This window comes from Rhamphochromis sp. 'chilingali', assembly GCF_963969265.1.
Source record: "Rhamphochromis sp. 'chilingali' genome assembly, chromosome: 14".
In the NCBI taxonomy this organism is placed as follows: Eukaryota; Metazoa; Chordata; class Actinopteri; order Cichliformes; family Cichlidae; genus Rhamphochromis; species Rhamphochromis sp. 'chilingali'.
Window position 1 is genome coordinate 23,163,695 of NC_137941.1, and position 15,854 is coordinate 23,179,548.

At 44.8% G+C, this 15,854-nt stretch overlaps 1 protein-coding gene across 20 annotated transcripts in view; it reads left to right on the forward strand.

Moving 5' to 3' along the window:
- mycbp2 (MYC binding protein 2) overlaps window positions 1–15,854 on the forward strand; it is a 66,872-nt gene that overhangs the window by 49,049 nt on the left and 1,969 nt on the right. For 11 of the 20 annotated variants that reach the window (XM_080902010.1, XM_080902028.1, XM_080902012.1 and 8 more), the window contains 28 exons: window positions 1,299–1,403; window positions 2,448–4,085; window positions 4,171–4,340; window positions 4,432–4,679; window positions 4,763–4,930; window positions 5,428–5,585; window positions 5,683–5,882; window positions 6,030–6,179; window positions 6,263–6,423; window positions 6,851–7,007; window positions 7,100–7,324; window positions 7,428–7,493; window positions 7,650–7,889; window positions 7,979–8,068; window positions 8,154–8,234; window positions 8,338–8,604; window positions 9,241–9,524; window positions 9,615–9,738; window positions 9,833–9,952; window positions 10,038–10,139; window positions 10,233–10,361; window positions 10,543–10,675; window positions 10,815–10,918; window positions 11,498–11,686; window positions 11,771–11,878; window positions 12,085–12,294; window positions 12,378–12,485; window positions 12,676–12,841. In XM_080902010.1, the coding sequence (XP_080758136.1) occupies window positions 1,299–1,403; window positions 2,448–4,085; window positions 4,171–4,340; window positions 4,432–4,679; window positions 4,763–4,930; window positions 5,428–5,585; window positions 5,683–5,882; window positions 6,030–6,179; window positions 6,263–6,423; window positions 6,851–7,007; window positions 7,100–7,324; window positions 7,428–7,493; window positions 7,650–7,889; window positions 7,979–8,068; window positions 8,154–8,234; window positions 8,338–8,604; window positions 9,241–9,524; window positions 9,615–9,738; window positions 9,833–9,952; window positions 10,038–10,139; window positions 10,233–10,361; window positions 10,543–10,675; window positions 10,815–10,918; window positions 11,498–11,686; window positions 11,771–11,878; window positions 12,085–12,294; window positions 12,378–12,485; window positions 12,676–12,841 (5,901 nt within the window). The remainder of the gene's footprint in view (window positions 1–1,298; window positions 1,404–2,447; window positions 4,086–4,170; window positions 4,341–4,431; window positions 4,680–4,762; window positions 4,931–5,427; window positions 5,586–5,682; window positions 5,883–6,029; window positions 6,180–6,262; window positions 6,424–6,850; window positions 7,008–7,099; window positions 7,325–7,427; window positions 7,494–7,649; window positions 7,890–7,978; window positions 8,069–8,153; window positions 8,235–8,337; window positions 8,605–9,240; window positions 9,525–9,614; window positions 9,739–9,832; window positions 9,953–10,037; window positions 10,140–10,232; window positions 10,362–10,542; window positions 10,676–10,814; window positions 10,919–11,497; window positions 11,687–11,770; window positions 11,879–12,084; window positions 12,295–12,377; window positions 12,486–12,675; window positions 12,842–15,854) is intronic. The other 9 variants (XM_080902024.1, XM_080902022.1, XM_080902025.1 and 6 more) reach the window with 4 other exon arrangements.

The window sequence follows — 15,854 nt, forward strand, 5'->3', positions numbered from 1 at the left end:
GCCTGTGTAGCACCCTTTCTCCCTGTTGGTCTTTTCCTCTGCTCTACTGCGTCCTGTGTACTTGTTGTTTGTTTTGTGTTTTTTTTTGTTTTTTTTAATCTGTTATCTATTTGTTACGGAGCCCTGAAGATGTCATGGAGAGCAGGGATATGTTTTTGTTCTTTTAATGCTCAACTTCTTAATTTATGTTCTTGTTTTAGTATACTAGCAGTCTTCCAACCTTCAATAATTTTATAGTGGCCACCTTTTCTAAATGAAACTAAATAAATAACATTACTGAAAACACTGTATCAACTCAGATGGATGTACTATGAAGGAAGTTCAACAAAGTCAAGCTTTCTTTGCGTGAGCTGGCTTGACGAAACCTAAAACCCCAGTCGGAGATGAGTTTCATGACCATGGTTATCACACGTCTGTTATGCTGGATTTTCTGCTTCATGTTCCGTCTTCACATAAAAAGGGATGTTTTGTATAAGAATATTTCCTCTTGGGAAATGCATGTACCTTCCAAAGACAGTGCATTGCACAGTGCTGTAACTTTATGGCTGGGCTTCATTCATGATGATAAGGTGTAGGCTAACAAGTTGCATTTGCCAAGTAGAGAATCTTGTACTTTAAAACATGCTGAAAATGAAAGAACTGGTTAAAACATGGCACTTTCAGTTGATTTCCAAACTTTATTTGAAACTGAACATAATCTGGTCTGGACCAGGTTAGGTTCAGCATAAGTTACCATGGTGATTTAGCCAGGTAAAAAGTGGATCACTTTCATGATACTGAAAACTCCAGTTTTGAGCTTGACATAGCTCACTAATCTATTAATCTTGCTTTTTCGTAGGGCAGTCCAATCTTCACAATCAGTGCCTTTCCAGGAAATACAGTTTTAAATAAAATCAATATCCCCCCCCCCCCCCCCAAAAAAAAAAACAAAACAAAAAAAACAAACAAAAACAAAACTACCTGCTTTATAACCAAGTATAAAGCCTCCTACCAAAGGTTGTATTGTTGGCCCCAAAAGAGGAGAGGATTTCAAAAATTAACTAAAACATGTGCACAACTTTGTCCATGACATTTACAGGGTTCTTTGTTTTTCTGTTATTCTTCTATAAGTGTTTCTACACGCCAGTCAGTTTGTCTGTCTGTTGATCCCCTCATCACTGTAACATGTTGTCCTTTTGCCACTTTCTACTCCACCTCCTTGACTCCATTGCCTCTATGCCTTCTTTCTTTTTCTCTGCGGTGGCCTCCTTGCATTCCATGTCTTGTTTGTTTACCTGCTCCACTGTTTTCCGCTGTAGATGGTTCATCATGCAGCCTTGCTTCTCGCGAACGTGTGCACAAAAGCAATGTGTCCGTGGCTGGGCATGGTACTGCTCTCTCATCTCTCGCTCTGAGGCAAAAGGGTGGGTAATCACATCATGCATCATGCCTCCCCTCAGACTGAACAGATGGTTGGTAGGAACTCAAGTCTGCTCTGTGGTGAATCGAGGGCTTTGTGCTCAACTTTTTTGGGGGGGATTATGTTAGTGCAAAGCTTTAAATTATGGTCTAATGGGAAGAAAATTGAGGAAAAACTGCATTTAAGACTTATTCAGTGTTGCACATGATTTTAAAGTCGGTTAGAAAAAAGGAATTTTCAAGCTGTTCATTGAATAGACATTTTTTGGATATTTGTAGTTGGTACATAATTACTTGGTTTCTGGTCAATACCAAGGCTATTTCTAGTATTATCAGGAGTGGTCCCTGAACTGGGCTGAGATTCATCTTTCATCAGTGCTTCCATTATCCAGTAACAGTCTCATTTGCAAAACATCTGGATCAGAGGTGTCAAACATTAGGGCCAGAACTGGCTCGGAAAGACGGCAATCAGGGTCAGTGCATGGCTTTGGACAATGTTATCCTACTGATAAATCATTGATTCAGCTGTTGCTGTTTATACTACGCCACAGTAATTAAGTAATGGATACTTTTTTTTTAATTCAGTTTTTACAATGGGTGCACAGTAAGTAGATTTAATTTTTTTTAATTAGTGTTAAAGAAAATGAACAAAATCTATTCTCATTTAGAAAAACCGAGACATGTTGTTTGAAAATTGCACCTTTTCGTATATATTAAGATATCTCAGGCATTTTAAATGTGTAGTTACACTGACACTGCCAGAAATGGTCCAGCCCGTTTAAGATCAACGTGGGCTGCATGGGCCCATGACATGAGTTTGACACCCCTGATCTAGATGGTCACATAAGTCACTAGTTTGTTTTAATAAAATGTTTCACTGCCATTTACATTAAAAGACATAACTTCTTTCACATTCCTGACATTAGCTCTCTTTTACTCTTCATTCAGTTTTTCTGTACCTTTCTTTGTTTTTCTTATTACGTTTTTGTTTTTCACTCTTACTGATACCTTTTTTGTGGTGTAACTGAGTTTCACCTGTTAATGTTTAGGTGAGCGAGGGAACCTCATGCCTGGTGCACGGCCGATGTCCCCAGCCTCCAAACACCGTCAGGAGAATCGCTCAGCCAAACAGGAGAGCCGCGGAAGTCGCTCCTCTGAGCAGAGCAGGGTCAAAACAAGTGAGGGTGGAATGACAGCTAGCGAGGCCCTTATACTGCGGTCCGACACGGCCAAACTGAGGTCTGACTCGCACAGCCGCTCCCACTCGCCCAATCACAACACACTGCAGGCTCTAAAGGCAGATGGTAGAACTTCAGGAAATCGGTCTGAGTCTCCGAATCCTGGCTCTCGCTCTTCCTCTCCCAAACAAAAAAGTATATCCACGTCAGGCAGGTCTAGCCCCTCCAGCAACTCTTCCCAGCACTCTTCTTCACCCCACCATGACAAGAATCTCCCACCTAAAGTTAGCCCTTCGTCCAAAGCCCAGCTCGATCCTCCAAGAGAGAGATCCAAATCAGACTCTTATACTCTGGACCCAGACACACTGAGAAAGAAGAAGATTCCCCTTACAGAGCCACTTAGGGGCAGATCTACCTCCCCCAAACCTAAACTGTCTCCTAAAGACCCAAATAAAGGGATGACCGGCAATGCAGAGAACCGTGTTCCCTCACCACATGTTACCCAAGAGAACTTGCACAGTGAAGTCGTGGAGGTCTGCACCTCTAGCGCGCTCCTCTCCAATGAGGATGTCAATGATGAGAATGTGGAGCTCCGTAATGCTGAAGAAGGCTCGTGTAAGGTGCACTTCAGCATCGGCAAAGCCCCTGTCGAAGAGGAACTAAAGAGCCGCTCTTCACCCAAAGTCAGCCGCAAAACCTCCAGTCGACACACGCGTTCTAAAAAGGACAAATCCGGGCCTCTGTTTAAAGGAGAGAGCACAACTAGGATCACAGAACCTGCCAAACAGGCCATGTCTCCCTCGGTGGCTGAATGTGCACGCGCAGTCTTTGCAGCGTTCCTGTGGCATGAAGGCATTGTCCATGATGCCATGGCCTGCTCCTCCTTCCTCAAGTTCAACCCAGACTTAACCAAAGAGCACGCCCCCATTCGCAGCTCCCTGGGAGGACAGGGCGCTGAGGAGAAGGAGAGCAAATTAAAGAATCGCCACTCCTTGGAGATTTCCTCTGCACTTAACATGTTTAATATTGCTCCACATGGCCCAGACATCTCCAAAATGGGCAGCATCAACAAAAACAAAGTGCTGTCTATGTTGAAGGAACCTCCGCTGCCAGAGAAGTGTGAGGATGGAAAAGGAGAGTCCATTTCCTATGAAATGACTTCCCATCCCTCTATGAGGGCAAAATCAATCTTACCATTAACACTGCAGCATTTGGTTGCATTCTGGGAGGACATTTCTATGGCCACCATCAAGGCAGCAACTCAGAACATGATCTTCCCCAGTCCGGGATCCAGTGCCATCTTAAAAAAGAAAGAGCATGAGAAAGACAGTAAAAAGGCAAAGAAGGAGAAAAAGAAAAGGGAAAAGGCAGAGGTGCGTCCAAGAGGGAATCTGTTTGGAGAGATGGCCCAACTTGCAATGGGTGGACCAGAGAAAGACACCATCTGTGAGCTGTGTGGAGAATCGCACCCTTACCCTGTCACGTACCATATGAGGCAGGCTCATCCAGGTACAGTCAGTGGTATCTTGTAACACACTTTAAATTGTAAGTCTTTTCTGTTTCTTAACGTCCCTCCTTTGTGTTATTATGGCAGGCTGTGGCCGGTATGCAGGGGGTCAGGGCTACAACAGTATTGGCCACTTCTGTGGTGGTTGGGCTGGAAACTGTGGAGACGGCGGCATAGGAGGCAGCACCTGGTACCTGGTGTGTGATCGCTGTCGGGAGAAATACCTCAGAGAGAAACAGACTGCTGCCCGGGAGAAGGTACTGTTTTTAAATCTTCCTCCTTGAATCAGCTTCTGACATCATACTGACTTCCATGAAATAAACTCCAGTGTTTTCCTTTGTTTTCCAGGTGAAGCAGTCGAGGAAGAAACCTCTGCAGGTGAAGACTCCAAGGGCGCTGCCCACTATGGAGGCCCACCAGGTGATTCGGGCCAACGCATTGTTCCTACTGTCCCTCAGCAGTGCAGCTGAACCGAGCATGCTGTGCCACCACCCTCCTCGGCCTCTTCATTCCCACCTCCTCCCCAGCCTGAAGGAGGGTGTCTCAGAAGAACTCCCCAATAAAATGGGCTGCCTCTACCTACAGACACTAGCTAGGTAATTACAAGCTCAGACATAGAAAAGAAAACCTTACAGTGACGTGTTTTGATAAAGATTTGAGTCTCTTACTCTTCCTTTAGACAACACACTGAGAACTTTGGAGCCTACCAAGATGATAACCTCTTCCAAGATGAGATGAGGTATCTACGCTCAACATCTGTTCCCGCGCCCTATATTTCAGTCACCCCTGACGCCTGCCCCAATGTGTTTGAGGAACCAGAGAGCAACATGAAATCAATGCCACCCAGGTAATTGACAATGAATTCAATTTTACTTCTTTTATTTAAAAGAAGAGTTAATTGCAGCTCTGATTTCTTATTACAGAGATTTTTTTCCTTTTTTTTGGTTTATATGTTAGGTTATTTGTTTCCACGTTGTTATTCATAACTGACCAACAGATGATGCAATTGTACCAATAGGCACTGTTTGCACAAGTTGTTCCCAGCTTGTCTCTCCCCTGCACATTCTGACAGCCAGCGCACTTAATTAAAAACGTCCGCCTCTGTCATCGCAAACCACATCTTAAATTGTACAAAGAAGGCTTTGTGTTTGTGTAAAGGTTTTTGTTTTTTTTATTGTTAACATCTATACATTCATGCGTCCCTTCCTCCCACAGCTGCAGCAGCTGCTGAACATGTCCATGTACTGTTCTGTCAGCCAACACTTCGATATTGTGTTTAAAGTACTTGAATGTCCTTAAAAATATTTAAGGGGTAACCAGCATTTGTTTGTTTGTGTCTTTTAGTCTCGAGACCAGTCCAATCACAGACAGTGACACGGCTAAGCGGACGGTGTTTCAGAGGTCTTACTCAGTTGTCGCATCAGAATATGACAAGCAACATTCGCCCTCTCCAGCACGGGTCAAAGCTGTGCCCAGACGCAGGGTCCATAGCGGTGATGCAGGTAATCGCGTCTTGTCATTTCAAAAAGTGCTTATTGGTTCTTCCAGAGTGAGTTACAGCACCGTGTGTATAAATAAACTACTTTGTCTTCTGTACAGAAGTTGGCTCTTCCCTGTTACGTCACCCATCCCCTGAGCTATCCCGGCTGATCTCAGCCCATGGCTCCCTCAGTAAGGGTGAGAGGAACTTCCAGTGGCCCGTCCTGGCTTTTGTTATCCAGCACCATGACCTGGAGGGCCTAGAGGTGGCCATGAAGCATGCACTGAGGAAATCTGCCTGCAGGGTGTTTGCCATGGAGGTAAAGTTGTCCGAATAACACAACTCAGTCTTGCCTTAATTATTGTTTTAATTACAATATCTTGGGTTCGTAGGCAAGTATTTTAATATTACACCCATTTCTATATTATAATAAGACTAATACATTTTTTTTTTATTTCCCTGTCAGGCATTCAACTGGCTTCTGTGCAATGTGATCCAGACCACCTCTCTGCATGATATTCTCTGGCATTTTGTAGCATCGCTCACGCCATCGCCATTTGAACCTGAGGATGAGGAAGACGATGAGAATAAGGGGAACAAAGAAAATTTAGAACAGGTAATGAGTTGTTTAAAGTTACGGAGGGTGATAAGAAGGTGGCTTTACTGTACTTTCTAATTATGAACATCGACTCTGCACAGGAGCGAGACCTTGGCGTTTGCGAACACCCTCTGTCTGACATTGTTATTGCTGGGGAAGCAGCTCATCCTCTGCCCCACACCTTCCACCGCCTCCTTCAGACCATCTCTGACCTCATGATGTCACTTCCCAGTGGCAGCTCACTACAGCAGATGGCACTCAGGTACAGTTTCTCTTTTGGGGTGGCTGTAGCTCAGGTGGCAGAGCAGGTCAGCCACTAATCAGAAGGTCGGTGGTTCGATCCCAGGCTGCCTCCTCGCTGCATGCCAAATATCCTTGGGCAAGATACTAACCCCGTGTTTGCCTACTGGTGGTGGTCAGAGGGCCCGGTGGCGCCTGTGTCCGGCAGCCTCGCCTCTGTCAGTGCGCCCCAGGGCAGCTGTGGCTACAATGTAGCTTGCCATCGCCAGTGTGTGAATGTGTGTGTGAATGGGTGAATGACTGAATGTAGTGTAAAGCGCTTTGGGGTCCTTAGGGACTAGAAAAGCGCTATACAAATGCAGGCCATTTACCATTTTGTGCCTCCTTTTGTAATTTTAGCAGCTCTGAGCTTCTGTGGTAATATAAATGATTGTGACTCTTTGTTTAAGGTGCTGGAGTCTCAAGTTCAAGCAGTCCGACCACCAGTTCCTCCACCAGAGCAATGTTTTCCATCACATCAACAATATCCTATCCAAGTCAGATGATGGAGACAGTGAGGAAAGCTTCAACATCAGCGTGCAGTCCGGATATGAAGCAATGAGCCAGGCAAGAAAGTTAACAGCGTATTTAGCAGCCAGCACCTGAGCTTACTCATCTGTCATGATTTAACTTGATAAATATGTTTGTACCTCGTACAGGATCTCTGCCTGGTCACCTGTTTGAAGGACCTGACCAGTGTCGTAGACATCAAGACATCCAGTCGCCCTGCCATGATCGGCAGCCTAACAGACGGCTCCACCGAGACCTTCTGGGAGTCTGGAGATGAAGACAAAAACAAAACCAAGAGCATCACCATCAGCTGTGTGAAAGGCATAAACGCTGTTAAGGTGTCTGTTCATGTGGACAACTCCAGGGACATTGGGGTAAGCAGGCAACGGCACAACAAGCGTTGTGGTTAAAACCTTGCTTCTGCAACAATTTCCTGATGGATTTGAGTAAAATTCTTTTTTCCCCTTATATTTACAGAACAAAGTTACTTCTGTGACATTCCTGTGTGGAAAAGCAATAGAAGACCTCTGCAGAATCAAGCAGGTATCTATAATTTAACTTGCTTCACAGTGAATGGCTCTTGTTTTCTGGGCTGCATATACAGTTTACGTCTAAATTATTCTCCTTTTGAAATAAGGAGTAGGAAACAAACCATCAAATAACATGGCAGTTCTCTACCTTTCTGCGATTCTGTCACAGGCTGACCTCGACTCGCGTCACATGGGCTGGGTGACGAGTGAGCTTCCTGGAGGGGATCATCATGTGATCAAGGTGGAATTGAAAGGTCCTGAAAACACCCTGAGAGTACGTCAGGTGAAGGTCCTCGGTTGGAAAGACGGCGAAGCCATCAAGATACCCGGACAAATCTCAGCCAGCATGGCCCAGCAGAAGAACTGTGAAGCTGAGACTCTCAGAGTTTTCCGCTTAATTACCTCACAGGTCTGCTCATCTGCCTTTTCCACATACCTGCAATTAGCTCTAAACTCTTGTAAGCGTTTCTCTTTCTTAAACTTTGTTTGTAAATGTAGGTGTTTGGAAAACTAATCTGTGGAGATGCAGAGCCAACTCCAGAGCAGGAGGAGAAAAACCTGCTTTCATCTCCCGAGGGAGAAGACAAGGTCAGCACTTTAGTTATTTAACTGTTTGTTTAGTGACCTCAAACCTGATGTTTTATACGTGCTCATCTTGCATTTCTGTGAACAGGCACCCTCTGACGCTGACCTCAAGGAGCACATGGTGGGAATCATTTTTAGCAGGAGCAAACTGACCAACCTGCAGAAACAGGTCAATAGCAATTTCACTTTAAACCGTTAAACAGTGAAATTCCGTTGTCATTTCGTGGAAATATTACTTCCGTCAGCTAACCTCAGTGGTGTGACATTTTCAGGTTTGTGCACACATCGTTCAAGCCATCCGCATGGAGGCAACGCGTGTGAGAGAGGAGTGGGAACACGCCATCTCCAGCAAAGAGAACGCCAACTCTCAGCCCAGCGACGATGACGCCTCCTCTGACGCCTACTGCTTTGAGCTCCTGTCCATGGTCCTGGCTCTGAGCGGCTCCAACGTCGGCCGCCAGTACCTGGCCCAGCAGCTCACGCTCATGCAGGACCTGTTTTCTCTGCTGCACACGGCTTCTCCAAGAGTACAGAGACAGGTGGGAGAGGATGTAAACAAAACAAGAAAAACCTTTCAGTTTAATGATCAGAGGAAACTTGTGCGGCTTTCTTGTAAACATATTTACATCAGCATCGATTGTGTATTGATTACACTTCCTTCCTCATTACATTCTGAGTATTTTGAAAGCTGCTTAGTGTAGTTAGTTTTAAGTTTGGCAGCTTGGACAGTTCCTGTTGTTTTGCTGCCACCTTCTGGCACTCAGTGGAATTACATGATTTGGCAGTGTGATTGTTCATCACTGTTGAACCATTTACAGACAATATTGGGACCCATCTAGTTATTCCTTGTGAGTGCTTTTAGGGTTTACAAAAAGAAAAAACTTTAAACAAACTACTGTGGTTTAATTTTTGTGTTAAATGTTGACGATAAAAAAGATTTTCAGTTGACTTAATCGCTCACTGTTGGCAACGGTGTGGTGAAGAAATCAGAAGAAGATCCAACTAGAACAAAGACGTCTATAAATTCTGTCTTTAAATGACTGTAAATTTTGGTGTAGAGTCACTTTTTCCATAAAAGGTTTTAAGATATTTGTGTTTTACAGATATTTATGTAAATACCTTGTGAGCCTGTTGAAAGTATAATCTTGCTTACCATCTGATTGGCTACTTCTCAGGTGACTTCACTGCTTAGACGTGTCCTGCCGGAGGTGACGCCTGTGCGTCTTGCTAGCATCATTGGGGTGAAGGCTCTGCCACCGGCAGACATCAGTGACATCATTCACTCCACAGAGAAAGGTGACTGGAACAAGCTCGGCATCTTGGACATGTTCCTGGGCTGTATCGCAAAAGCCCTCACTGTGCAGCTGAAAGCCAAAGGCACCACAATCTCTGGTGCAGCCGGAATGACAGCAGGAAAAGGGGTCACCACAGTCACGCTTCCAATGATCTTTAACTCCAGGTAAGGCTCTGTCTTTTTTTAAAATTTGGGATGCTTGAGATTTCCTGAGGTGTAGTTCCTGAAAAATGACAGCTGTGTTATATTCTTAAGCATGTCGCCCCCTCCTGTTATGCTCAGCTATATCCGCAGAGGGGAGAGCCACTGGTGGATGAAAGGCTCCACTCCTCCACAGATTGCGGAGATCATCATAAAGCTGGTTAAAGACATGGCAGCTGTAAGTTTTTGCTGACTTTTTAATCCATCTCTTGTTTCACGCTGTGTTAAATTTCTTATGTGGTAAAATGACCTCTACATTACCTCTTTATTAGGGGCACCTTTCAGACGCTTGGTCCAGAGTTACCAAAAATGCAATAGCCGAGACCATCATAGCACTGACCAAAATGGAGGAGGAGCATAGGTCTCCTGTACGCTGTATTGCAACCACAAGGGTATGAAAAATTTGTCATACGCAATTACATAACCTTAAAAATATTGTGTATTTATTATATATCACGTTCCTTTGCTGTTACCTAGCTCTGGCTGGCCTTGGCATCACTGTGTGTGCTGGACCAAGATCATGTAGACAGGCTGTCCTCTGGTCGCTGGATGGGCAAAGATGGCCAGCAGAAGCAGATGGTGAGAAAAAGCTTAAAGCTACACTGTATGGCAAATTATTAAAGACAGATCATCAAAAGAGTAATTATTCATTTACTCGTCTTGTGTCTGCAGCCCATGTGTGACAACCATGATGATGGTGAGACAGCAGCCATCATCCTGTGTAACATATGTGGGAACCTTTGCACTGACTGTGACCGCTTCCTCCACCTGCACAGACGCACACGCTCTCACCAGAGACAGGTGAGGTTTAATTTATTACTAGAGACAAATAAAAACAAATTAAACGATATTAAGTAGCCACTCAGGTGGGGAGCTTTAAGTATAATTATTAAGTATAATTTATTACTCAATATTTCACAAGCAGTTGAGGCACTGGACATAATTTTTCCTGCAGTGTACAATCATTTTTAATGTGTTTTAGGTGTTTAAAGAGGAAGAGGAGGCCATAAAGGTGGATCTTCATGAAGGCTGTGGGAGGACCAAGCTGTTCTGGCTCATGGCTCTGGCTGACTCAAAGACTATGAAGGCCATGGTGGAGTTCAGAGAGCACACAGGTAACACTAAAATGGGCTTTGTTGGGTAACATTGCATACATATGGCCATATCAGTAAGCTGATAAAATGACTTCTACTGAAGCTGCATTTTCAGGGCTTTCATCTATTCCTATTTTGACCAAGCCTAATAATTTTGTAGGTAAACCAACGTCCAGCAGCTCAGATGCCTGCAGGTTCTGTGGCACGAGAAATGGGACTGAGCTGTCTGCAGTGGGTAGCGTCTGCTCAGATCCAGACTGCCAGGTACCACGCTTGATCTATGGCATGAAATCTCAGTGTCTGTGCTTGTAGTCTATGCAGATGGACTGAGGGGTTTATTAAAACTGTGAGCACCTGGTTTAGTTTCAATAAAAAATTGTTATAGAATATTTTCAATGTCATAAACCTGAGCTGCACCTAAAGGGTTCTCAGTTGTGTCTAAAAGCCTTATCTGGAGTGAGCCGAACAAATACTGGGTGAGGAGTCTGAGAGAGCTGATGCACACTTTGGAGGTGATGTTGAACTCTGCGGGAAAAGTTGAGAACAGGCAAACAGCAAAGTTTCATCAAATTTAACTTTGTAGTTTTTGCAGAAACTTGCTGACAACCAAACAAAACATTTAAGCTTCAGAGCTGATTTCCTTTTTAAAATTTTAAGATGAGAAATGAGCCTTGAAAAATCCCTTCACCCTAGTTTTAGTGTAATTTTGTGTGTTTTCTATTTATGTTACAAATAAATAGAAAAATCGTGGAAATAAATCAGCTAAGCTTAGCCCAGGCTGAATTTTAGATATTTTGTGCTGTACTTCCTAACACTAACCAACTCTTTCCTGTGGCCACTCAGGAGTACGCTAAACTGGCGTGCAGTAAGACTCATCCCTGCGGACACCCTTGTGGAGGAGTCAAAAACGAGGACAGCTGCCTGCCATGTCTGCACGGCTGTGACAAGAACACGGGCTGCCTGAAACAGGATGCGGATGACATGTGTATGATCTGCTTCACTGAAGCCCTGTCTGCTGCTCCTGCTATACAGGTAGCTCTTTGTTCGTTAAAAGCATCACATCGGGATTTAAATTTGTTCTCCTGTTTAATGTTTAACTTTTTGATCCGTTTCCAGCTGGACTGCACTCACGTGTTCCACCTTCAGTGCACTCGGCGTGTTCTTGAAAATCGCTGGCTGGGGCCTCGGATCACATTCGGGTTCATGTTATGTCCCATTTGCAAGGTAAAATGCTACTTGACCCTCTCTGACTTACGGGAAGACAAAGGGACTGGACTATTTTCACCACACCTAAATTTTGATTGACTCAAGTTTAAGTGCTTTGTTGAAAAAGCGTTTGCCTCCCATACTGCGACTGCTTTTGTTCATTATCGTTTTAGCATGTGAAGTAAACCCAACACTTGCTGGCCTGTTTGTCTCGTTGTTTGCAGAACAAAATCAATCACTCTGTGATCAAGGACCTGCTCGATCCCATTAAGGAGCTTTATGAGGATGTGAGGAGGAAGGCTCTGATGAGGCTCGAGTACGAGGGTCTGCACAAGAGTGAGGCAATAACCACACCAGGGGCACGCTTTCACAATGACCCTGCAGGCTTTGCCATGAACAGATATGCATACTATGTTTGCTACAAGTGCAAGAAGGTACCACCTGGATGAAAGACCCAGTATATTTTAGTGGAACTGTGTTATAAGGATGGAGAATAAATGACGCTTTTCTTTTCCAGGCATATTTTGGGGGAGAGGCTCGCTGCGATGCAGAGGCAGGACAGGGAGACGACTACGACCCCAGTGAACTGATCTGTGGAGCATGCTCAGATGTGTCCAGGGCTCAGGTGGGAATTGTGTCTGCGAGGAGCACTTTAAATGAATAATATGACATCTGTAGAACTAACAGACCTATATGTTGTTAAGTGAATAACAATAAAGAAAGAAAGCCAAACCTTTCCTTAAAAATGGTGCTCATCTGTCCTTGAAGAGCAAAATATAAGCCCAGCCCTAATATCTTTTGTGTCCTTTCATCAGATGTGCTCCAAGCATGGAACAGACTTCCTTGAGTATAAATGCCGGTACTGCTGCTCTGTGGCTGTTTTCTTCTGCTTTGGCACCACACACTTCTGTAATGCCTGCCATGATGACTTCCAGAGGATGACCAGCGTCCCCAAAGAGGAACTGCCCCATTGTCCTGCAGGTGCTTAACAATTCCTATGTATTTTGTCATCATGTTATCGGAAATTGGCCACAAATTTGACATTTTGACCGTTGCAGACTTAGCTTTTGGAGCCATTTATGCATTAGACTGTGAAGTTTGTGAAGGCACTTGCAAGTTTGCTTATTAAGGTGAAGCATCCACTTGTTTCAGCATCTGCTTGTCACTCAGAGTATACGTGCCGCCTCCTAAGGCAGGGGTGTCAAACTCAAATACACAGTGGGCCAAAATTCAAAACTGGAACAAGGTCGCGGGCTAACATTAATATTTATTGTAAAAAAAATCTTCCTCCAGATATAAGAATGAATCTTTTCTTATGGACTCAAACACGTTTTGCTGAAAAACTGAATATGGAACAAGCAAAGCTTAATACTAAACAATATATATATTAGCTGTATAATACCAGTAGGCCAGCGCTAATAATAATTTGGTATGGCTTCGCGGGCCAAATGTAATTAGGCTGCCTGAGTTTGATACCTATGTGCTAAGGGATAACTTTAGTACAATTTTAATGAGTGGGTTATGAAAACAAAACAAAAACAGTTCCTGTTCAGATGGCATGAAAGAGGAACTTGGCAACAAAAACAAAAACTGTTTATTGTGGCACACTTCTCTTAACATGCAGGTCTGTGTGTTTCCACTTGTATTTGGAGTCAACTTCACGTGTTCATTTGAGAAACTGCAGTAGCCACGGCTTGGCTTAATCTTTAACCCTGGAAGTTGCTACTTAATAACAAATGACTGAAACTTGGTCACCTTGGTTACTGTGTACAGAGCCACTGTCTTTGAGGAGTTTAGATCAGTGAGAGTGTCCGTCTCTTACTCTGAATAATGATCGGCTGTAACCTGATCACACTGCTCGAAAGACGCAGCTGACCTTTTGCTGCTCCTGTGTTTGCATCTCCCATTCCTGTTGTTGCTGTTGTTGTTGTCGTCTACAGTATCTGCAGTTATTACAGATGCTAAAGAACAAAGGAAGGTTTTGTGACAGGCCTATTTGAGAAACATGATGTTCTTACATCTGTATAATCAGAATCAGAATCAGAATACTTTATTGATCCCTGGGGGAAATTATTTTTTGTTACAGTGCTCCATTTTAAACCAACATTAAGACAAGACAGACAATACGCTAACTAAGAATAGTACAATATATACATACATACATACATACATACATACATACATACATACATACATACATAAGTCACTCATAAATAAATAGTTGGAAAAGAAACATGTGTAGTTGTAGCAGCAAACAGTGTGTTAAGTGGATGCGTTGTACAGGGAGATGGCCACAGGCAGGAATGATTTCCTGTGTCGTTCAGTGGTGCTTTTCAGTAATCTCAGTCTCTCACTGAACGAGCTCCTGTGACTGACCAGCATGTCATGGAGTGGGTGGGAGGTGTTATCCAACATTGTCTTTATCTTGGACAGCATCCGCCTCTCCGACACCACCTTGAGGGAGTCCAGCTCCATCCCCACAACATTGCTGGCCTTACGGATCAGTTTATTAAGTCTGTTGGCATCTGCGACCCTCAGCCTGCTCCCCCAGCATGCAACAGCATAGAGGATCGCACTGGCCACAACAGACTCATAGAAAATCCTCAGCATTTTCTGGCAGATGTTGAAGGACCTCAGTCGCCTCAAAAAATAGAGACGACTCTGGCCCTTCCTGTAAAGTGCTGTGGTGTTTTTAGCCCAGTCCAGTTTATTGTCAATGTGTACTCCAAGGTATTTATAGTCCTCCACAATGTCAACACTGACCCCCTGGATTGAAACAGGGGTCAAGTGTTTCCTGGTCTTCCTGAAGTCCACGATCAGTTCCTTGGTCTTTGCCACGTTGAGCTGCAGATGATTCTGCTCACACCACGTGACAAAGGAGTCGACCACAGCCCGGTACTCTGTCTCATCATCCCTGCTGATGCATCCAACCACCGCAGAGTCATCAGAAAACTTCTGAAGATGGCAGGTCTCTGTGCAGTGGCTGAAGTCTGTGGTGTAGAGGGTGAAGAGGAAGGGGGAGAGGACAGTCCCCTGTGGTGCCCCTGTGTTGCTGATCACCTTGTCAGACACACACTGTGGGAGACGTACATATTGTGGTCTTCCTGTCAGGTAATCAACAATCCAGGACACCAGAGAAGCATCCACCTGCATCGCTGCTAACTTATCACCCAGGAGGGTCGGCCTGATGGTGTTGAAAGCACTGGAAAAGTCAAAAAACATGACCCTCACAGTGCTCGCCGGCTGGTCCAGATGGGTGTAGACACGATTGAGCAGGTAGATGATGGCGTCCTCTGTTCCGAGACGAGGCTGATAAGCGAACTGAAGGGGATCCAGGTGTGGTCTTACTATGGGTCGCAGCTGGTCCAGGATGAGCCTTTCCAGGGTCTTCATGATGTGGGAGGTCAATGCCACGGGCCTGTAATCCTGGGGGCCACTGGGACGTGGCGTCTTTGGTACAGGGACGAGGCATGATGTCTTCCACATCACCGGGACCCTCTGCAGACTCAGACTCAGCATAAACAGTTTATGAAAGACTCCACACAGCTGGGGGGCACAGGTCTTGAGGACAAGGGGACTCACTCCGTCTGGTCCAGCAGACTTGCCTGAGTGAAGTCTCCTCATTTGCATCTCAACCTGGTATTGAGTGAAGGTGATGGGTGGGGGAGGGGTGTCAGGAATCTCACAGGAGGCAACATGTGAAGAGAGAGGCTGGCACAGTGGTGTGGTTCTGGATTCCAGGCTGACTGCAGGTGAGGTTGTGGGGGTGGGAGCAGACACTGTGGTGTCGAATCTATTGAAAAACAGATTCAACTCGTCGGCTCTATTCTCACCTCCCTCAGCTCCCCTGCTGTTGGTTGGCCTGAATCCAGTGATGGTCTTCATGCCCCTCCACACCTCTCTCATGCTGTTCTGCTGGAGTTTCCACTCCAGCTTCCTCCTGTAATTGTCCTTAGCCTCTCTGATCTTGTCCTTTAGTAACACCTGGACCTTC